The 22434-nt window shown below is 33.4% G+C and overlaps 2 protein-coding genes and 2 pseudogenes across 5 annotated transcripts; all 4 read left to right on the plus strand.

The window, feature by feature from the left end:
• The first annotated feature begins 160 nt into the window (after nt 1–160).
• LOC146932028 (pentatricopeptide repeat-containing protein At1g09220, mitochondrial-like) lies at nt 161–4281 on the plus strand. 2 transcript variants are annotated; one of them, XM_085703620.1, is made up of 3 exons: nt 239–2050; nt 3467–3536; nt 3799–4027. In XM_085703620.1, the coding sequence occupies exon 1, from the start codon at nt 407–409 to the stop codon at nt 1892–1894; it is 1488 nt and encodes a 495-aa protein (XP_085559746.1). In that variant the 5' UTR covers nt 239–406; the 3' UTR covers nt 1895–2050; nt 3467–3536; nt 3799–4027. The 2 variants fall into 2 exon arrangements, with proteins under 2 accessions (XP_085559745.1, XP_085559746.1); XM_085703619.1 differs by having other exon boundaries at nt 161–3536; nt 3799–4281.
• Nucleotides 4282–6536: 2255 nt separating this feature from the next.
• Nucleotides 6537–10558, plus strand: LOC146932029 (uncharacterized; annotated as a pseudogene). Its single transcript, XR_015006904.1, has 4 exons — nt 6537–6847; nt 6952–7338; nt 8243–8512; nt 9598–10558. The product of XR_015006904.1 is annotated as an uncharacterized LOC146932029 (transcript).
• An 838-nt stretch (nt 10559–11396) lies between these two features.
• LOC146932030 (serine carboxypeptidase-like 50 pseudogene) lies at nt 11397–13167 on the plus strand (annotated as a pseudogene). The gene has a single exon (XR_015006905.1). The product of XR_015006905.1 is annotated as a serine carboxypeptidase-like 50 pseudogene (transcript).
• A 4070-nt stretch (nt 13168–17237) lies between these two features.
• Nucleotides 17238–21537, plus strand: LOC146932031 (agamous-like MADS-box protein AGL104). Its single transcript, XM_085703615.1, has 11 exons — nt 17238–17524; nt 18047–18100; nt 18214–18246; nt 18446–18464; nt 18736–18797; nt 18932–18959; nt 19096–19157; nt 19267–19366; nt 19495–19545; nt 20733–20830; nt 21014–21537. Exons 1-11 carry the CDS (start codon nt 17340–17342, stop codon nt 21348–21350), a joined length of 1029 nt encoding a protein of 342 aa, XP_085559741.1. The 5' UTR covers nt 17238–17339; the 3' UTR covers nt 21351–21537.
• Nucleotides 21538–22434: the final 897 nt, after the last annotated feature.

Genomic DNA, 22434 nt, shown 5'->3' on the forward strand with positions numbered 1-22434 from the left:
TATATATCAAATGTCCATATAGAACAATCCGGTTTCTTGGGGAGACGATAATTTGAAACATAATTTATTGAAATAATGAATATAATGGTCTTTCAAAAAAAAAAAAAAAAATTAATACTACAAACTTATATATATGATGTCCTATTATTCAAAATTTCTGATTCGACTGATACAAACCAAATCAAACCGCGAGTATTAAAATTTTAGTATCTAATAAGTTTTTTACCTCCTAATCACCATGCTTCAAAACAATAGTATGTTTTCTGCGCTAACTCCAGTTACCTACCAGCAAAAGTTCAAGACTTTTTCAACTCAAACAACGTTGTATACTTGTATTTGCTCAAAAACACAAAACAAACATATATAATTTCCAACATAACCTGTTTAAAGTTGTTATTAACTAACAATGCCCCATTTGAAGTTGAATCGCCATGTTTCATCTTCTACTGCAAAATCAATATTTCACAAAACCATTCTACAAATTCCCAAAACAAAGCACCCACAGCACTTCCTCTCCCTTCTTCTCAACAACCCTTCACCTCATTACCATTTTCTCCAACAACTTCACTCTCAAATCATCACCTCTTCACTTTTCTACCTTTACCCTTTTCACAACAATTCTACTTCATTACTCCTCTTCAACAACCTTATACGTTCATATTCACTCTCATATTTCCCTCATCAAGCTCTTCAATTCTTTACACACACTCTCAATAATCTCACACCCAAACAACCTCTTTATCTTGATTCATTCACATTGACTTTTGTTTCTCATGCTTGTGCAAATTTAAACACAACCCATTTTGGTTTTCACCTACATTGTATTGTTTTTAAGATGGGTTTTGAGAATCACGTCTTTGTGCAAACTGGGTTGCTTCATATGTACTCAAATTGGGGTTTTTTGGTTAATGCAGCTCAGATGTTTGGTGAAATGCCGGAGAGAAATACGGTTACTTGGAATGTTTTTATTAGTGGTTTGATTAAATGGGGTCAGCTTGAATTTGCGAGGTCGGTGTTTGATCGAATGTTGGTTCGGAGTGTGGTGTCGTGGACTCTTATTATTGATGGTTATACGAGGATTAACAAGCCTATGAAAGCTTTGGCTTTGTTTAGAAAAATGATTGAGGTTGATGGGATAGAGCCTAATGAGGTTACCCTTTTGACTGTTTTTCCTGCTATTGCTAATCTTGGGAATGTTAAGATGTGTGAGTCGGTTCATGGGTATGTGGAGAAGAGAGGGTTTAATGCGGTTGATATACGAATTGTGAATGCGTTGATTGATTTGTATGCTAAATGTGGATGTGTAGAGAGTGCGAGTCGATTGTTTTCGGAGATGCCTGACTGGAGGAAGAATTCGGTGTCGTGGAATTCTGTTATGTCTGGTTATGCTATATTTGGGATGGTGAGGGAGGCTGTGGAGACTTTTGAAAATATGGAGAAGGCTGGTGTGCGGCCGAATCATGTGGCGTTTCTCAGTATTTTGAGTGCTTGTAGTCACGCTGGATTGGTCGAGGAGGGGCTCGAGTTTTTCGGTAAAATGGTGAATGATTACGGACTTGTGCCGGATGTCAAGCACTATGGTTGTGTGATAGATATGCTTGGGAGAGCAGGGAGGTTAGAAGAAGCTGAGAAGGTTGCTTTGCAGGTTCCCCGTGAGGTCGCAAATGATGTTATTTGGAGGACTCTTCTTGGTGCTTGTAGCGTTCATGACAATGTTGAAATTGGTCAGAGGGTGACTAAGAAGATACTGGAGATGGAGAAGGGACATGGTGGTGATTATGTTCTAATGTCCAATATTTTTGCTGGTGTTGAGAGATTCAAAGATGTTGAGAGGTTAAGGGAAATGATAGATAAAAGAAATGCCTTTAAACTTCCGGGCTACAGTTTAGTCTAAATTTCATGTGATGTGTACAATACAACCATATAGGTGATAACATTTCAAACAGATAGATCGTTGTTCTGTCTTCCTTGCTTGGAGAGAGGTGATAATGAACATAGGAGAAGTACCTTGTAAGGGTCACTAACCACTAGGCCAAATGTCTCTTGACAGGTCATTGCTCTTTTGCTTCAGATATTCTGAACTAGCTCAAGTCATCAAATTGAAGTAATATTTACTGCCAATTACTTTGTCCTTCAACTGATCCCGTGTCCCGATGCATATAAGAATCTTTAAAATAACATTTGAATTAATATAAAATATGTTTTGATCCGAAGCATCAGGTTCGATTGAAGAAAAATTATAACCGAACTTCTGGAAGCAGAAAAACCTTTTTTTCTTTTATCAAGAAAAACCTTGTATTTTGTGGTAAAGTTCCATACATCAAACCAATTTTAGCAAAAGCTTCGTAAGTTGTTCTGATAAACTATGCATAAGCTTTGATTTAACTGTTTTTATAAGCTATCCTGAAGAGCATATCAAAATAAGCTGGAACGTATAGCTTCTATAAATATCATAAGCTATTTGAGTAAGCTCTGTTACAAGATCCTATTGCCTCAGATAAATTAAAATGGGATTCTCCAAACACTCTTAATATGTCTCTTTTATGTCTGAATTTGCAGTTTGGGAAAGATTATATTCTGTTCATGAATATTGTAAAAACTTTTTATGATTCCAAGTATTAAACAGACCAGCAAAGTGTTGGTAGGGAAACCATAGGGGACTCGCTTGGATCACAGTTTCTAAAATAATTTTTGTTTATGAATCACAAGAAATAGTAAACTATGTTAACATAACCTACCATGTGAACTCTTGAAAGCTTTTGGTTCAGTATAATGATGTCGTAGGCTTGGTTTTGTTACCACCCACTGTTGTCAAATGTATATTAGTTTTGTTTGTGGATAGTTTAACTACGATGTCATTTGGACTATGTAGAAACTATTTGCACATATTTTGTTGTAAAAGTCAAGATTGTGATAGAGACATATATGTTTTGATCTGCTTTTTAAAATTTCCTTTGGTGTGCTTTCTTGTCATGAGACCATTTGTGCTCTTAATTTCTGCTACTACTTATCTGTCATGTGTCTAACTTTCATCCTCCCACTTCCTGTTTCTTCTTAGTAATCATCACTTCTACTATTTCACTTGTGTTGTCTTCTTTTTTTAATTTTTGGGTTATTATGCATTGCATGAGTTGGTATCTGCATGATTATGCAGCATCCTTTATCTCTTTTCATTCCTTATAATCAGTGGTGATTTTATGGGATTATGAAAGATTCACAGTGCAATCTTTCTCAATTCTCATGATTATATTTGTATGGTTATGTTGCAATACCTGATTTAGAATGATGTGCTGGATTGGTTTGATGATACTAAATGCATCAGGTATTAAGATTTCTAGTCTTTTAGCAATCGACTTCTTGTGTTGATCAGTACCATCTATTGCTCTCTTATATTTACTTCACCGTGACAACAAATGGAAGCTTCTGATAGAACTAACATCATATCATCTTTTGATTCTGAAAGCAGACATATCAACATCGACACAACAAGCAAATGAGCTGCCCTGCAATGGTTCAGTTGCTTTCAAAGACTTAAGGTGAAGTTTGTTAAATTAATGCTTTGCTTGAAATATTTGACTCTTCAAATTTTGTTTGACAAGTACCCGTGTTGTCGAATTACTGCCATGGTGTATGGAGGATTCTTTGCAAGCTGCCATAGGCCGCAATGTCTATAACATACGTCATGTTTCTGCCATAGGCTGCAAAGCCATGTTATATGGCGGATTTTTGGCTAGCCACCGTAATCCATCATTGATAATGATAACATTACCGACACCACTAACACATGATTTATTGCAGGATGCTGGTACTCTCCTATCTGATACAAAAGCAGAGAGATGTATCATATATGCACCGGAAGTCTTTCCTTTAACATACCTAATTGTCATTTTTTATTAGGATAAACTTTTAACTTACAGTGGATTTATATTCTTTCAGGGAGATAAACTTTAAACTTTTAACTTACTGTGAATGATGAAGAAAAGTATGGATGTGGAATATAGGATGAATGTGGTGCTATTCCTTCTTATTTTTTGCGCAACCCCTCTTTAAAGTTTTAGGTTTTTTTCTAGGCTTGGTAAATTTAGGGTTTATTGAGATTTGAGGACTTTAAATTTTGAGTTTCAATTCAAAGATGGAAGTGAAGATATTCAAACAACTTGAAGGTGTATTTGGGTGGACATTTTTTTTATTTAAGGAAGATGAGGACACAGATGTTCATATGGTTTATGAAATTCTTTATTTTTAGAAAATAAAGTTATTAATAAAATTATTATTTCAGCATTTTTTTTTATTTTGTCAAGTAGCATAGTGGCTAGAATTCACCTTTTTAAAGGTGAATAAGTGGGGTGTCCGGAGTTCAAACCCCGACCCCTACATATAACAATGCATGTCCCTGCCAACTAAGATATGCTCACGCGGACATTTCAACATTTTTTTTTAATAAAGAAATTAAAAAAGGAGCAAGTTATGCACATTTTGATAGATAAATGACCTAAACACAAAAAAGAAGTTAAAGGACGGGTTGTCACTTATCATCATACATGATGATTTGTAAATTTATTTTGATTACACCCTATAAATTTTTAGTTACACCTCGATTTGACCATATTACCCATAAGTTCATGTTATATTTTCAATTAAACCTACTTGGGTTGGGTTGATGGTGTTGGCTTGAGACTTTAAATTGTGCTCTTCATCAAGGTCTCAAGTTCGATTCTCCCCGATATATATATATATATATATATATATATATATATATATATATATATATATATATATATATATATATATATATACACACACACACACACACACACACACATATAGGGTTTTGCTAGAAGACACCTTTTATGAAGGTGTCTTTTAGCAAAGTTATAACTAAAAAGTGAAAATCACACCATGAGGTGTGGATTGCTAAAAGACACCTTCATGGGTGGCTTCTAGCAAAACTCATATATATATATATAAATTGGCAATGTAAATGGAAATTGAATAAGAGAATTGAAAGATACATTTTAACAGTCATTAAAAAGGCTTGAAGTCAGGATATTAGTAGGATATTGACTTGAAGTCACAAAAGATAGACACATTTCTGGCATCTAACTTCTCTTTTATGAAATGTCAATCAATCCCAGTATGCTTGGTCATGTCATGTTTAACTTGGTTATGAGCTATGCTAATAATAACTTTACTGTTATAGTATAATTTCAATGGAAGCTCAATTTTCATATTAAGTTCTTCTAGGACTCTGATCCCATAATCCTTCAAAAATACCTCAAGTCATAGCTCTAAACTCGGCTTATGCACTACTTTGCTACAATTCCTTGTTTCTTGCTCCTCCATGTCACAAGAACACCCCAAACATAGGTACAATATCCATAAGTTGATCTTTTGTTAGTGACTGAGCCTGCCCAATCAACATCAATGAAGATAGACATATTTCTTACACTAGTCTTCTTAATATCTCAGTATCTTATATACTGCCTCAAGATGTTCTTCGAAATGAGAATACATAGACCGACTTACTACACCAACAGTGAAAGCAATATCAGGTCTGCTATGTGAAAAATAAACCAGTTTCCCAATCAAACATTAGTATCTTCTAGTAACGAGAACACTGTCTTTTCCCTAAAATTTAGCATTAGGATCTGTATGGGTATCTGTTGGATGGCATCCATTCATTCTTGTTTCTTTCAATAAGTCTAGAATGTATTTTTGCTGTGAAACTACAATACCATTCTTTGATCGAGCAACCTCCATACCAATAAAATATCTCATGGATCCCAAATCTTTGATTTCAAAGTCTACTGCTAATTTCTCTTTTACTCTTGTCCTTACAACCATGTCATCTCCGGTAACACAGACTTATAAATTGTCCTAATAAGAGTAACGTTACTTTAGATATGATTAGATTTGATTGATTGTTTAAAAAAAATTATTAAATCAACCAAATATAAGATTATATATTTATACAGCAATTATTTGACAGTTGTGACAACTTTCTACCTCATACTCACATTATGTTTTTACTTTCTCACTCTAATGTTTTGGTTTCCGTATCAATATCTACTTTTCTTTATAAATTTATGTTTTCATAAAACTTGTCACACAAATGATTGTTCAAATAAGACATCATAGATACTCCATCCGTTTCAAAATGAGTGTCGTTTTAGCCAAAAAAAATTGTTTCAAAATGAATGTCACTTTCAGTTTTCAATGCAATAATAACTTTTTCTTTTCAATTCTACCCTTCAATTAATACTATGTTACACTACTTCCAAAGTATTATTTTTTCTTTAATGAAAAACAAACTAATAGTTGATTAGGATAATTTGGTAAAATTGCTATAACATTTGACTACTTTATTCCATTCCTTAATTTGTGTGCAATTGGCTAAAGCGACAATAATTTTGAAATGGAGGGAGTATAAGATTTGTCTCAAAAATATTAAGATTATTGTTTTCAACAATATAAATAAACAAAAACATCCTTAATTTTTTTTTTTTTTTAATAAACAAAAACATAGTACACATATCATATCAGTAGTCAGTCAAGTCAGTTGAGAAAGCGAGAATTGTGCCGTGAGACCGAAAACCTTTGAGGTATTCTCAACATGGCGGAAAATAACATACCTGAAGAAGAACAATCCCTTCTTCTTCACACCGATTCCGCAATCAACAACAACTCAGCCATGTCTCAACTCAGAGACTCACTTCTCTCTCAACTCACCCAACTCAACCCTTCTCTAACCCCTTCCACCCTAATCGACCGCTCTTCCTTCATTCAATCTCGCCTTCAACAGCTTTTTCATTCTTTTCACACCCCCACTCACCCTCCTTACGCCTTGGTATGCACCCCCTCTCTCTTTCTCTCTATCTACATTACTGATTTGGATATTTTAATTTGATTCATGAAGAATTTTTGTTTTTGTTTTTTTTCTTGTGTGTGCAGATGATAAACAAGGCAATAACGGAATTGAAAGACAAAATAGGCTCCACGGAGGAGGCGATTTCGGAGTTTGTGAAAAGAGAATACGAGGATTTACCGTGGGCACATGGGAAGATTTTGAGTCTTCATCTCAAGAGGTTGTGTGAAACTGGGGAGATTGTGTGTAATGAGAATGGGAGGTATGTTTTTCCTACGGGGGGCGTGGAAGAGAAAGAGAAGCGTAAGTGTGGTAGGAAGAGGAAGAGAGGGGGTAATAGAAGGGGTAATCGTGGAGGAGATGTAGAGAGAGGGATGAATTTGGTTAGTGTTGGGAGTGACGAGATTTCGACGCAAGTTTGTGAGAGTGATCATCATTCAATTGGAAATGTTGAAGAACAGACACAAGTTCAGGTATTTTGCTGTTTTGGTAATTTATGGCATTTGATGTTTGCTAAGGTCTAATTTTGTGTCATTCATTCAAATATTTTGAAATATTAAGCGCGCGAATATCTCTAGGTCGGATTAGGTAGGCATGTATCCATATTCGACACGTGTTGTGTTTGAAACCAATACGACATTAATAAAAAAAACTCAAAATGCAGAAATTGGGACTCGAAAACACGACCACGCATTACCGACGAACAGACGTGTCCGCTAGGCTACCACTAGAATATTGTTATATTTATCAAACATTGCATACATATATTGATTAAAAAAACACAAATTTGGGCCCCAAAAATTTTGAGGCCCTGTGCCATGGGCCTGCTTGCACCCCTCTCCGGCCCTGACCATTCATATGATTTGTAGTCGATTGACAACTTAGACAAGTGTCACAAAACAATTACTTTTTTCTTTGCTTTGACGCACCTTAGACACTCATCGGAGACATCTTAGACACATCTATAGAGTTAAAGACGTGTTAAAGGCTTGAAGCAATGATGATCAATTAAGGATCAAAGACATTAAATTTGATTGCATATTTTTAGCTTTTCAATACCACATGGATGATTGACAGTGAAAGACTTCCGTATCTTATTTTTGATATTTTTCTTTTTTTGTAATGAAGCAAATTTCTCAATCTAAATGCATATGTGTGTTTCTAATTCTCAATTTAGATCTTTTATAATAATGTTATTCTTTTATTTATTTATAGTAAATAAATATATAACATTGTTAGTTGCTATTTTATCTCAGCCCCACATTTTGTGCCCCTTTAATCACCAGTCTGTGATCTGCGTCTGTTAGGCTGTTGTTTTAGTAAGAAGTAAAAACATTGTTAGAATGAATATTTACTATTAAAACTCATTTGTTGCAGATGGTAAAGAATTTTTCTCCGGCTGATGGTGAGGAAGAGAAGGAAGGTGGTAAGGGTAGTAGGAAGAGGAAGAGGGGCAACACAAGGAGTAGTCGTGGAGACGGAGAGAGTGGGAATCAATTGTGTTTGTTAGATAGTGCTGGGACTGAAGAGCCTTCGACACAGGTCAGTGAGAGTGATCGTTCAATTGGAAGTGTTGAGGAACAGACACAAATACAACCTGAAGAGGGAATTGTAGAACATACTGAACTGGAAGAGACACAAATTCAGGTATTATGCTCTGTTTTGGAATTTTTGGCATTTAATGGTGCTTTTGCTAAGGTCTAATTTTGTCTCATTAATTTGTATACATGGAAATATGAAGGACAAACAACTCTAGGATTAGTTAGGCATGTATCCGTATTCGACACGCATCAGTGTTCGAAACCATTGCAGTATTCATATGACACATAATCGATCAAAAACTTAGACAAAGTGTACATAAGAACAAGTGTACATAAGATAGTTTTTTTTTTCTTTCCATTTTGACGCACTTTAGACACTCGTCAGAGACATCTTAGACACACCTGTGGAGTTAAAGATGTGTTGAAGCAATGATGATCAATGAGGGGTTAAAGACACCTAATTTGATATCAACAATTCACCCAATCAAAAAAAAAGGACACCTAATTTGATTACGTAGTTTTAGCTTTTTGGTAGTAGATGGATGGTTGAAGGTCAAAGACTTTCGTATCTTATTTTAGAGTTCTTTTTTAATGAAACAAATTGCTCAATTTAAATGCATATGAATATTTATGATTCTCAATTTAGATCTTTTATAAATAATGTTAATGTTTTAGTTAATTATAGTAAAATAAATATATAACAGTGTCGATGTCCTATGTTTTTGAGCTCTGCATTGCTATACTTTACTGTTAATTGTGGCATTGGACTCTATTGATTCCTTATTCAATTGTTCTCTAAACCAATATTCATCAAAAGAAACTTTGCAGTATCTGTTCATAACATTTATGCAGATTTTGACGACGGAACAGAAGAAAAGAAACATGGGTCTGTTCCATTTTTTAACAATTATTACTTTAAAGAATTAGGAAAACATCAAATTGTGTTTTGTAATACCTAACTTTTTTTTCTTTCAAGATTAGAAACTTTGACATACATGTCTCCGTATCTTGTTGGGTGTCCGTGTCGGAGTCCTTTTTTCATTAATGCAAAATTTTATATTTTATCTCTGCCTGCATTCCTGTCCCTTTAATCACAAGTTTGTAATCTGCATCTGTTTAGGCTGTTTGTTTTAGTAAGAAGTAAAAAAATAGTTAGAATGAATATTTACTGTTAAAATTCATTTGTTGCAGATGGTAAGTAGCGAAATTTATGCAGAAAGGTCACCAGAGTGCATAATATCTACAGGTCCAGGAATAGAATCATCATCACCAACACAGGTGCCACATCAAATATCGACTGACATTGATACGGGTATAACAACTGCACTAGTTTGTGCGAATGGATATGATGACGAGCGTCCTCAGGACTACAATGAAGGAAATACTAATGGAAACTCTGATAAGAACCCAATGTCTGACTCTGATGGTCTTGAGGAAATGCAACCAAAGAGAAAGAGAGGAAGGCCTCGTAAGTCAGAATCTGATTCAAACTGCCAAGAGAAGCCATTGCTGCTTAAGCGGGGAGCGACCAAAAACAAGAAGAAGAAGGAGCAGAATGGTCAAACTAGAGGTCGAGGGAGGCCTCGTAAGGTAAATCAAGATACTGAACAATGTGAAGAGGAATTAAAGGAGTCAGAAGAAAGGAAAGAAGAAGAAAAGTCAAGGAAAAAAGAAGAGAAGTTAAAGAAAAAAGAAGAGAAGTTAGATCAAGCTAAGTTGTGTGGTGGTGAAAAGAAATTAAAGATAAAAGATCAAGCTAAGTTGCGTGGTCAAGGTCGTGGTCGAGGTCGCGGTCAAGGGAGGCCTAAAGTGTGTGATGCCATAGCAGAGGCACCAGCTTCTGAAGATCAAGCTAAGTTGCGTGGCTGTGGTCGAGGTCGCGGTCGTGGTCGAGGGAGGCCTCCTAAGGCCAAGGTGTGTGATATGATACCATAGCAGAGGAACCAGCTGCTGAAGCCACAACCATGTGAAGTTCAAGGTAGAGGTGGATGCAGACCACTTAAATCAAAACCAGATTTAAGTTGCTATTTATATTTGCATGTAAGAGTAGAAATTAAATACACTTGGAAGTAGTTTGGTATATCTGAAATAGTCATACATTATACCTGTGCGGTTGCTCTTGATTCTTAATTTTAAGTACATATATTTGCTAGATGTTTTCTGATAATTAGTTCAGATTGTTGGTACTTAAGGAGGAATTCTATCAGATCTTCTTCTGTTGTGTTTATATTAGCTCTAGGAGTCTGGCTTAGTGTTTGTCGGTGACAGTCAGCTTTGAAATTCAGTTGATATTATTTCCATATTTAGGAACGATAAAGTTGCTCAGAAGTGAGGATTGCTATAGACCAAAATGTTTTAGATAATTAATATTATGATCCATGACTGGCATGGACAGTCACAAAATTGGCGCGTTTGTGTATTGAAAGCATGCTAACTATGGAGTTTAATGCTACATATTGTAAAAATATTTTGGAATTTTTTTTTTTCGGCCTTTATTGATTAATTTTGTTGATTAACTGAACAATATAGGTACTATTTTTAGGAAATTAATACATAGTTTTGTTTGAAGAAAAATAAAATACACAGTCAAGATCCTCTCCATTTAGTACCCTCTTTATTTCTTTCTTTTTTGTGGTGGCCGGGAGTCGAACCCCGGACCTTGCATATATTATGCATTGTTCTTACCAACTGAGTTAAGCTCACGAGGACCCCTCTTTATTTCTTTTATTTGTAGAGATAAAGACACGATAAAGTTTGAAAAAAATATAAATAAACAAAGATTATGTTAGTCCATATATTCGGTTATTCATTTTGAAATTGATTGAAACATAGCTACAGCACTTTTTTATTTAATGATAAAAATGATGTTTCCAAAGTCATTTCTGCCGTCTAGCCAATAGGAAGACAAGAAACCCACGCTTCACATGTGGTTCATATTTTGTCTTTCTCTAAATCCATCTTTTTAATCTCAAAATTTCAACTCTTTCAATGCTATCATTTGTAGATTGCATACTCATACAATATATTAGCTGAAGATGGAGAAAATGTCAACAACACTCTTCATCAACACCCTTGTTTTCTTCTGCTTCTCCTTCTTACAGTTTCAAAGCTCTTTCTCACTCTCAAATTCTTCAACATTATTCCCCAAAGAAGCCCTTCCCACAAGATCAGGTTACCTTCCAGTAAGTCACACCTCCAATTCCTCCATTTTCTATACATTCTATGAAGTACAAAACTCCGCCTCTCCTCTTTCCCAAACCCCACTTCTCATTTGGCTGCAAGGTGGCCCTGGTTGCTCCTCCATGATCGCCAACTTCTATGAGCTCGGACCCTATCGTGTCACCAAATCACTCACTCTTAAACCCAACCGCGGTAGTTGGAATAGAATCTTTGGTCTTATTTTTCTCGATAGTCCAATTGGAACCGGCTTCAGTGTAGCCGCAACGCCACAAGAGATTCCAACCGATCAAATTGGAGTCGCAAAACACCTTTTCGCTGCTATAACAAGGTTTGTTCAACTTGACCCTGTTTTCAAACATCGTCCTATTTATATTACTGGTGAAAGCTATGCTGGAAAATATGTTCCTGCAATAGGGTATTATATATTGGAGAAAAATGCTGAGTTGAAAGACACTAAGAGAGTAAATTTAGCTGGTTTGGCAATTGGGGATGGATTAACAGACCCTGTAACACAAGTTGTTACACATGCTGTGAATGCTTATTATGTTGGATTGATCAACGAGAGACAAAAGAATGAGTTGGAAAAAGCTCAACTTGAAGCTGTTGATTTGGTTCATAGAGGGAATTGGAGTGAAGCAACAGATGCTAGAAACCATGCATTGCGTTTGTTGAGGAACATGACAGGGTTGGCTACCTTGTATGACTATTCGCGTAAAGTTCTTTACGAGGATGATTTGGTTGAAAAATTCTTGAACATTGCTGAGGTGAAGAAGGCTTTGGGGGTAAATGTGAATGAATCATTTGTTTATGAGGTTTGTAGTGACGTTGTTGGCGATGTATTGCATGCCGATGTAATGAAAAGTGTCAAGTTTATGGTGGAGAAGTTATTGAGTGAGAGTACTAGGGTGCTATTATATCAAGCTCAGCGCGATTTGCAAGATGGCGTGGTTCAAACGGATGTTTGGGTGAAGACTATGAAATGGGAAGGGATTGTGGAGTTTCTGAATGCTGAGAGAGAGATTTGGAAGGTGAATGGAGAGTTAGCTGGATATGTACAAAAATGGAAGTCACTTACTAATGTTGTGGTTTTGGGGGGTGGACATCTTTTGCCAACTGATCAACCTTTGAATTCTCAAGCAATGATTGAAGATTGGGTTTTGGAAAAGGGTTTGTTTGGAAGTGTGTCATACCCAAATGAATCCTCAAATTCTTTATATGATGTCTAAATCTAATTATTTGTGATTCAATTTCATCCTTCTTTCAAGTCCTTGTAGTTGAGTGTTACATTATGAAATGGACAACCAACTTGCATGTTTCAATTTCAAAAGAGTGAATTTGACTGTTGTTGTTGTGTTAAGAGAATCAGTGAGCCCAGTATAAATGGTTACTCGTGCTAAATGAAACCAATTTTTAGGGTGTTAAACATATTTTAATTGATGTTTCGTGAAGGTAAAGTTACTGAAGCTAGAAGATGAATGCCGCTGCAGGAACCTGGTTCTAAAGTGAATGAATGTTTGCTTTTGATTCAATTTAACTACTCTAAAGTGTGTAATTAGTAAAGTGAGAAAACCATGTTGATATTTTAATCACTAATGATTGATATGCACGTGTTTATATATCAATCATTTTATCAAGGGTTGATATTGACGACCAATCAAAGTACAATGTAACATGTTCCTTTATCCATTTGATATCAATAACAAAAGAAATCTCAATAGTCCAAACTGTCCACAAATAAGAAGTTGAAGAAATGGCAGTAGGAATCCTTGCTCAAGAATGTCTTTATAAATTACAAATTCAAGAATTATACAGTATTAGAGAACACTCATATCCAAATATAAGCTTAAGGCTCTGTTCGGTAAAAATAGCGGATAGCTGATAAGCTAGCTGATAGCTTTTAGCTGATAAGCTAGCTGATAGCTTTTAGCTGATAACTTATAGCTGATGACTGATAGCTGATAAGCTAATTAAAGTGTTTGGTAAAATTAGCGGTTCAACTAGCTGATAAATGTAAAATGACATAAAAGGACATTTTTAATTCTAATAAAATTATTAAATTATGTTCTTAATCTATATTTTATATATTACTAATTTTTTTTACTCTTTTAAAAAAATATTATTTTTTTGTTGAAGTTTCATTTTAAATTTATTCCATTTCAGTTTTTATACTTTACAAAAAAAAAATATAATTTTTTTTTAAAAATAAAGTATAAAATTTTATTTCGAAAATAAAAATTGTTACGAGAACAAAAAAAGTTAAAAACAAATCATCATCTACATGCAAAGCTTTGAAAACGTGATATACATAGGAACTGGAAAACTAGGAACAAAAGAAATAGAGCGACGCATTGAAAACATAACAATAAGTGTGTTTTAATATATAAAGGGTAAATGTGAGTTTTAATTAAAATGATAAGGGTAAAAGTGGAAGAAAAAATAATAAGCTAGAAGCTATAAGCTCAAACGCTACTTGAAGTAGCTTCTGAAAAATAGCTTATAAGCTCCTGAAATAAGCTATAAGCTCGTTGTAAAAAGCGTTACCAAACAGAGCTATTTTTTGTCAGACGAGCTTATAAGCTATGAGCTAAAAGCTAAAAGCTCTTTTTTGGTGTTACCAAACAGAGCCTAAACCTATATTTCTAACCAGTTGACTTAATGACTAATATCATTGAAAGATGGTTAAATAGTACTCCCTCCGTTTCAAAATGATTGTCGCTTTAGCCAAAAAAAATTGTTTCAAAATGAATGTCGCTTTAATAAATTTTTCTTTTCAATTGTACCCTCCAATTAATACTCTGCACACTACATCCAAAATATTACTTTTAAAACTAACCAATAGTTAATAAGGATAATTTGGTAAAATAACCATTCTCTTTCTCTTAATCATTGCATTTCTAAATATGTGTGTAAACATCTAAAACGACACTCATTTTAAAACGGAGGGAGTATGAAACACAGACATCAACACTTATACACCAATACAGCCAATAATTTAAGAAGATCACATAATTCAATATAATTATATGTATTTTGAAACGGAGGGAGTATGAAACACAGACATCAACACATATACACCAATACGGCAAATAATTTAAGAAGATCACATAATTCAATATAATTATATGTATTGGTGTCGAACACGTGGAGACATGCCTAATCCAACAAGCATTGGTGCTTCATCGAACCAAACTACTATTTGAAAATAATTTATACACTTTATATATACTATAAATAACAATGATAATAACAAGTATTATAAAGATTAAAAAAACGGCAGCAAAGCTACTCCTCTCGTATCGTTCTGTTATCATCATGCAACTTCATCGCCAGTGGCATCAGGTCGTGATCATCAAGTTTGAAGTTGGATAGTTCAACACTCTTGAAGTATGTTAATGGTGGTTCTCAATCTCATCTCACAACTCTTTCAGGATCTTGAAGTTAAATCCATTATTTCAGGATCTATATCATAGGTCCTTGAAACTGCTGTGAGACGAGATCAAAAACCAGATCTCACTATTCAAACTACAATTTCAAGATTTGACTATACTAGGATTGAAGCTATGGTTATGTAAATTGATGTAAAAAAATCAAATGAAAATAAGTTAAACAGATTAAGAGAAGATAGTGATAAAATATATGGTTGTGATGTGATGGCGTTTGGAGGCGGATTTGTGTAGAAAGCACAAATTCCGTACTATGATACCATTTTTTATGTTTAGGGATTGAAAAGCAGGGCACCCCATAGAAAACCTATGGGTATTTCAGAGCCACAATTTATTACTGCTCTCCCCTATATGCTTCAGCCCTATCTGAGTCACTAACAAATGAAAAAGTTAAATGAAATGTTTATTATTTTACAGCATAAATTATGCAAGCTTGAAATGTGAAAAACAGGGAAGGATGAAATGAAACCCTAACAACCTTGGCGGCTGTGCTACTTTTTAACAAGAAGATATATATCTGATTTTGGAGGAAGACAGCTTCTTTTTATAGGGTCAATTGCAGGAACAAAGTTTTCATTTCATAATGGCCCAAGCCCATGTCATAGATGCTGCGTTGATTGTGATGATTAGGAGGGAGGGGTGGGGATAAGAAAGAGTCCTATCATATTGAGGGAAAAAAACAATTCAACATTTTTGGCAAGGGAATGATAACTCAAACGGGTTAAGATTGTCTCAATTTGTGTGATATTAAATAAGTTCCAAATCTTTTTGATTTACTTTAAAATTAGGCAAATGCTAACTTGTGCCCTCAAGGGCACATGTTAAGGAACTCATTATAGAAATATACGTATTAAAAGTCGTGCATTCAACTTCTTAAAAGTTAAAGTATTATGTTTTCCAATACAAAGTTGCTCTTTTTAGGTTCCTTAACATGTGCCCTTAGGGCACAAGTTAACATGACCCTTAAAATTATAGTTGACATAATCATTTCTTTTGAAAACGAGAAAGGATCCCAACTCAAACTGATGCGAGAATGTTTTTTTAATTTAAAGGAAAACGTTAACAAGTGCCCTAAGGGCATTGTTTAAGCATCTAAAAGTAGCAACTTTTGCATTGAAAATTGTACGGTTATAACTTCAACAAGTGTTTGAATTATATTTTCAAGACATATAGGTCAAAAAAAAAAATTTACAGGGGGAAAACCGGAAATGACCTATATTACAGGGGGGTAAAGACCTATTAACCCTTATTTTGATAAATGTAGATGTGATATCACCGAATTCATATCCATGTTGAGTTTATTATGAGGCAAACAAATGCGGTCGTTCATGAACTAGCCAATGCAACCACATTCTTTTATAGCTTCCGTATATTTGATGATATTCCGACATGTATTATTGATTTGGTTATTAATGAAAAACTATAAGTATTTTCTCTCAATTTTATTTTTTTTGAGATTGTCTTTTATGGTTTGTCACTTGAATTAAATTGTTGATTAAACATTGGTGATGATTGATGATTATTGTTGTTAAGTGTTAAATGATGTGTTGTTCATATTTGTGAACTATTGATATAACACTTGCATTTTGAGTTAAGGAGTTAAATGTCTAGGTTTAAACTCGGACTAATAATTAAATATTCATCTAACAACTAATTACTAACAATTGTCATTACAAAAAAAAACGTATGTTATGGATCATGAAAAATACTGATATGGTCGCAATAATTTGGACACAATATTTAGACGCACAAGTGCGCACACACCAAAACCCTTTCTTTTTTGAAAATACATGTCACTTAATTAATTATTTTAAAAAGTATATTATTTAATTTTTTCTCTTGCTACATTTTTTTAAATATGAATGTGACTAAATATTATGTTCAAATAGTTGTGAGCACCAAAAACTTCATCATAGATCATTTATATATATGGACGAGTATACCCTTTGCAATTCATTGAACCCAAAAAAAAATATTACAAACAATGGCATGTTTGGCTCAATTGTGTTCAATTCATCAACAAGAAATGAGCCAAAGCAACTACGACCCTTTCCCTTACAAACTCATAAATCTCTCCACATCCCTCCCTTTTCTCTTATCACCCATTTACAACCATTACCTTCCCTTTCTCTCCTGTCCAGCGGTTCCTTCTTCTAAGGTTCTTCATGCGTGTCGCCATTTATAATTCTTTTTTCTTGTTAAAATGAAAAGAGGCTATCTTGATTAGATTTTCTCCTACGGATTATTCATTTGATCTTTTTTCTGCATGAACACAAACAGGTTAGTGTTGATTGAGGATAAATCGTCAAGATGGGTCGTGTTAAACTTGAGATAAAAAGAATAGAGAACACAGTGAATCGACAAGTTACATATTCAAAACGTAGAAATGGTCTCATTAAGAAAGCTTATGAGTTATCAATCCTTTGTGATATTGATATTGCTCTTATAATGTTTTCTCCATCAAATCGTCTTAATCATTTTTCAGGTAAAAGAAGGTATGCATTGAACCCTCTTCATATTTTTCTTCTTCTTTCTTTTACAAACTATATATGTATTGGTTTAATTTATTAATAATCAATTTATTATGCCTCTTCTCTCCTCAAGGCCTGATTGTTTTTGATAGATTTTGTGAAAATTAAGATTGTTCTACATGTTCAAAGTTAAGATTATAATTGAATCATCATTTATGTTTTAGATACAATGGTTTGTGGCTCGTTGGGTAGTTAGTTCATTCTTTTTTGTGAGATAGCTGTATTTTTTGTTATTCTTTTCTTTTCTTCTATGGATTAGGATCTATTTTTTTGTTGTTGTTGTTGTTGAATAAAACCTATAGATTAGGATCTTGACCAATTATAAAAGTGAATTAATTTGACTTGAAATCATTGCTGGCCTTCACAATTTACTGCAAAAGCAGCAACAACAATATTAATGTCCATAGTGTATAATAACTTTATTTATTTACACATACATCCAATATAATGCCCATAGTGATGTTGTTATATTTTTGTTGTAAGCAGGATAGAGGATGTTTTAACTCGTTACATTAATATTCCTGACCAAGAAAGAGATAAGTATGTTCTCAACAAACAATTCATTTTGCATGAGTTATATTCTACGTTGAAAACTTCTAAACACATTAGGCTTTTTGATTTCATTATTTATGTAAGTAATTTATTTCTTGCAGTGCTATAAGTTTTCCTGAGCTACCCTACCGAAGGTATACTCTCAGAAATCCTCTTCTCTCGGCCTTCTCTCACCCATTCTTCTGTTCCTTCTTCATTTCTTAATTGTTTTATCAATAAATTAATTATTATAGAACTTAATTATTATTTTTACTTGTCAAAAAAACTTGCTTAACCTTTGCTCTTTTGTTACTAATTTGTTTCTCATTTATTTATTTATTTATTTATTTGCAGGGGTATTCAGAGCAAGGAGGTAATTTCTCTAACATTTACTGATAGGAGAAGTTTAGATCATTGCCTTTAATTAATCTTTGTCACATAATTAATTTTTGAATTTAATTTTTATACACCGTCAGTATAAAGTTATTATACACATTATTGGATGTATGTTTAAAATAACTTTACATGTAAAAAATGTTTAAGTAAAATAACTTTACGATGAAAAAATGTTTAAATTAGAAATCACACTTGTACTTTATACAAATATGAATACTTTATATTTTAGTTTATATTGCATTTTGCAGTATTTGCTCAGGGTACTTCAGCAGTTGAGGAATGAAAATGACATAGCCCTTCATATGTCCAAGTTCGTAAATATGTGAAATCTTTGAACTCTATTTAGATTACTTTATATTAGAATTTAGGATGATCAAATTAATAGTGCTAAACTTTTGTGTGTTTTTCCTTTCCTATATTGTTTCATCTACTGCTTCAATCAAGTTCGGGAGACATGAACTCTGAGGTTGAGGTAAGAACATGTCACAGTAGCATTCTGCATATTTTTTTAGAATGTATGATTTTTCCCTTCAAAATTATATTATGTAACATATTTTATTATTTATATTAGACTTTTCTCATGATCCTTAAATTCTCTTCTTAACTAGGATCTCCAACAAGAAGTTAGTAGATTACAACAACAACTTCAAATGGTAGAGGAGCAAATAAGGTTACATAACAACTAACATAGTTGATGATTAGTTTTTGCAATAATTGTCCAAAATATTTTAATTATTTTTTTCAAAAATTGTTCTAATGTTTGGGGTGGATAAACACAGGAAATATGAACCCGACCCATTAAAGATGACATCTATAGCAGAGCTTGAAACCGGTGAAAAAAACGTAGTAGAAACCTTGGCACGTGTCATGGAGAGAAAGGTTTGATAATTATCGTATTCATAATCTATATTTTTCTTCATTTTTTTATTTTTTGGGGTACAATTTTGATAGTTTATTTATATATGGGATTTATTATTAAAAACATGCATGTTTATTCATGGTTGCAGGAACAGTTGTTGAACAACAATCTATCTTCGTATGATCCATCAGCTATTCAGGTAATTAAATGAAATAATTTATTGTTGTTTGTCACTCAAAATTGAGATTTGGATTGCAGCCAAAATCGCGGTCCGATTTGGTAAAATTGGGGTCCGATTCTTGGCCCAGTTTTGGTGTTTCAGACTTTCAGTTTGTAAAAAATTGGGACCCGATTTTGACATATAAGGTTCGAATAGTATATTACGAATTAGAATTTCGGGGCACGATTTCACGAGTTTTGAGCACTATAAAAGGTTTCGTTCTTCATGTTTTGAGAGGGGCTTCAAGAGAGAGAAATTTGAGAAATTAAAGGAGGTAGCTTTAGGGTTGAGGATCTTTGATTAGGGTTTCTTGAGGGGTTCTCTTGGGTTGGGAAACATTTTTAAACACCTTGGGTGAGTGAAAATCATTGAGTGTCTTGTTCATTGGTGAGATTAGGAAAAATGTAGAAATTATGGTATGTTCTTTGTGACCTTCTAAGCTAATTTCTTGTACCTTTTGTATCTCTTTGTAATAATTCATTGATAGTGGATTGAAGAGATCAATCTCTCCCTTAAAGTTGGTCAAGTTGGACCGAACTGGATAAACATTTCTTGGTGTGTTTGTTTCTCTTCTCTCTTTATCTTTTGTTTGTGGTTTTGTGCTTTTCACTTTATTCCTAGATTAAATCTAGGTTTGTTATTGTTGTTGTTGTTGCTTCTGGTTACCTTGACATTAGTTACTACTTTTCTTTCCTCCACACATCATAGTTTTATTGGTGTGAGATTTGAGTCCGAATTAATAGCATTTATAAAGTAATATGAGCTATCAATTTTATCCATACATAATATAATAATGATTATGCTAACAAGTATTCTAAAGACACTTGTTAAAGATTTAAAAATAGAAATAATGATAAATTTTATATAGAAAAAGTTACTTTTTGTTGTTTCAATGTTTTGAATTCAGAATTTTCATGATAAAATTTTTACTTTAAACTTCTAAATACGTGTTTTTAAGGTACTTATTAGCATTTCACATATAATAATGTTATGTAATTAAATGTTTGGAATTGATTTTTTTTTATAATGTAAATTCACTACATAAAACTACATATATATCATATCATAGTTTCTTTTTTTTTTTTTTTTGTAGTATTGGTATAGTGGAAAATTATATATAAAACTTAGTATACATGATTAAATTAAAATCACAAAATTCATGACAGGGGATGCCGACCTCTTTCGAGAATGTTAGTTGGCTGCAAGATGGTGGTCAGAACCAACCCCAAATTTTTGATACATCATCTCCTATGGATCCTCTCAGGTTTCAATTTATTGATTTTTGATTACTCCCTAATGATTCATATATAATTTTTTTTATGTCATTTCGATTCAATTATTAAAAAAGAAACTCATTTTAAAAAGTATAATTTTTATGATTCATTGTATACCCTCATTTACTACTTGATCTTTATTCTCTCAAAAATAATATTTGATCTATGTATAGGGATTTGTCCTCTACTGTATATGGTTCATTTTCACAAGGGACGAGTTCAAATGTTGTTGATCCACGAGGTATAGGAGAGTGCCACGTGGCAAATCCAAACGATGGAAACATTCAAGCGTGGCCTCAAGGATACACATTATATCCTCAACATCAGCAACATATTCAACATGACATTGTGGGAACTGATCATCATCATCATCACAACATCCAAGATATGATGCTACATGGACAAATGAACATGCCAATCACTGCCTCACAAGTTGAACCTCCCAAAAATGATTCAACAGAATATGATCAATGTAGTAACCAACCTAATCACCAGCTTCATGGTCAATGACACATACTTAATATATATATATGCTACCAAAGATCAAGAAGCCAACTCAATTTTTTTATTTAATTTTTATTACAAAATGATGTTAACCAGCTACAGTTTTTCATAATAGCTGGGTATGTGTAGGATAATTACGTATTATGTGAATAGAAACTATACTTTTTTTTTATGACAGAAACTATACTTACCATTGTCCTTGTATTACAAAGAAAAAAACAAAAAGAAAATAGTCACGAAAGAAACAACGAATAGTCACAAAAGGAACGTAAAAGAATTTGGTATAATGTAAACCGACGTGTTTTGTAGCACATATATCTTCTAGGTGGAGAACTACAAAGAGAAGAAGGAGCACGAAGCACAACAATATGAAGAGCATACTCAAGAGTGAGGAATCATCTTCGATGTCATGTTCATCTCTTCGTGTAAATCTACCATGAGTATGAGTAGCTAAGTTCTTATTTGTTGGGATAAGTCATAAGATGTAGTTAACTATGAATCTTTTGGATAACTTTTGATCTCATGCTTATATCAGTTATGATCAGAAGTAAACATAATTTTGTATCAAATGGAAATTTAAGAGTAATCTCTATGAATAGAAGAAATTATGTGATTAGTTGACGGGTCCAGAGACAAAAAGAAGATAAGGTACAATCTTAACTTAACTGAAATTTTAGTAACCCATTTTAAAAATCATCATTTGAGTCCCTCTAGCATACATTTTTTGGGTATTTTTTAGTCCTCGTTATGTTTTGTGATTTGTTACTCTCATCAATGATGTGACACTGACGTGTCATGTGAAGGTAATAGAATTTCAGTTATATTAAAATATGAGGACAAAAAGTACATTTAAGTCAAGAAAAAATAAGTAAATACAAATCACATGGACAAAGTAATGTTCACCAATCTTGTTAGGCTGTTACATTATGCATACTAATAAAACTAGAAAAATAACCATTAACTAATCAACATAAAGATGGTGAGAAGATAGCTAGCTAATGAACATAAAGATGGTGGGAAGATAACAACTACGAAAGTAGAATATTAAGGAGCTTCTACCACAAAAATACAAATGTCAAATATCTCAATG

The sequence above is a fragment of the Medicago sativa genome, chromosome 4 (genome assembly GCF_051527215.1).
Source record: "Medicago sativa cultivar Bolivia chromosome 4, Bolivia_mono, whole genome shotgun sequence".
Lineage (NCBI taxonomy): Eukaryota > Viridiplantae > Streptophyta > Magnoliopsida > Fabales > Fabaceae > Medicago > Medicago sativa.

Excerpts from the sequence above, each read along its gene's own strand:
- LOC146932028 (XM_085703619.1), top strand. The coding sequence starts at position 407 with ATGCCCCATTTGAAGTTGAATCGCCATGTTTCATCTTCTACTGCAAAA.
- LOC146932031 (XM_085703615.1), top strand. The coding sequence starts at position 17,340 with ATGGGTCGTGTTAAACTTGAGATAAAAAGAATAGAGAACACAGTGAAT. Across the intron at positions 19,546-20,732 it reads ATGATCCATCAGCTATTCAG|GGGATGCCGACCTCTTTCGA; the intron begins GTAATTAAATGA and ends AATTCATGACAG. Across the intron at positions 20,831-21,013 it reads TCTCCTATGGATCCTCTCAG|GGATTTGTCCTCTACTGTAT; the intron begins GTTTCAATTTAT and ends ATCTATGTATAG.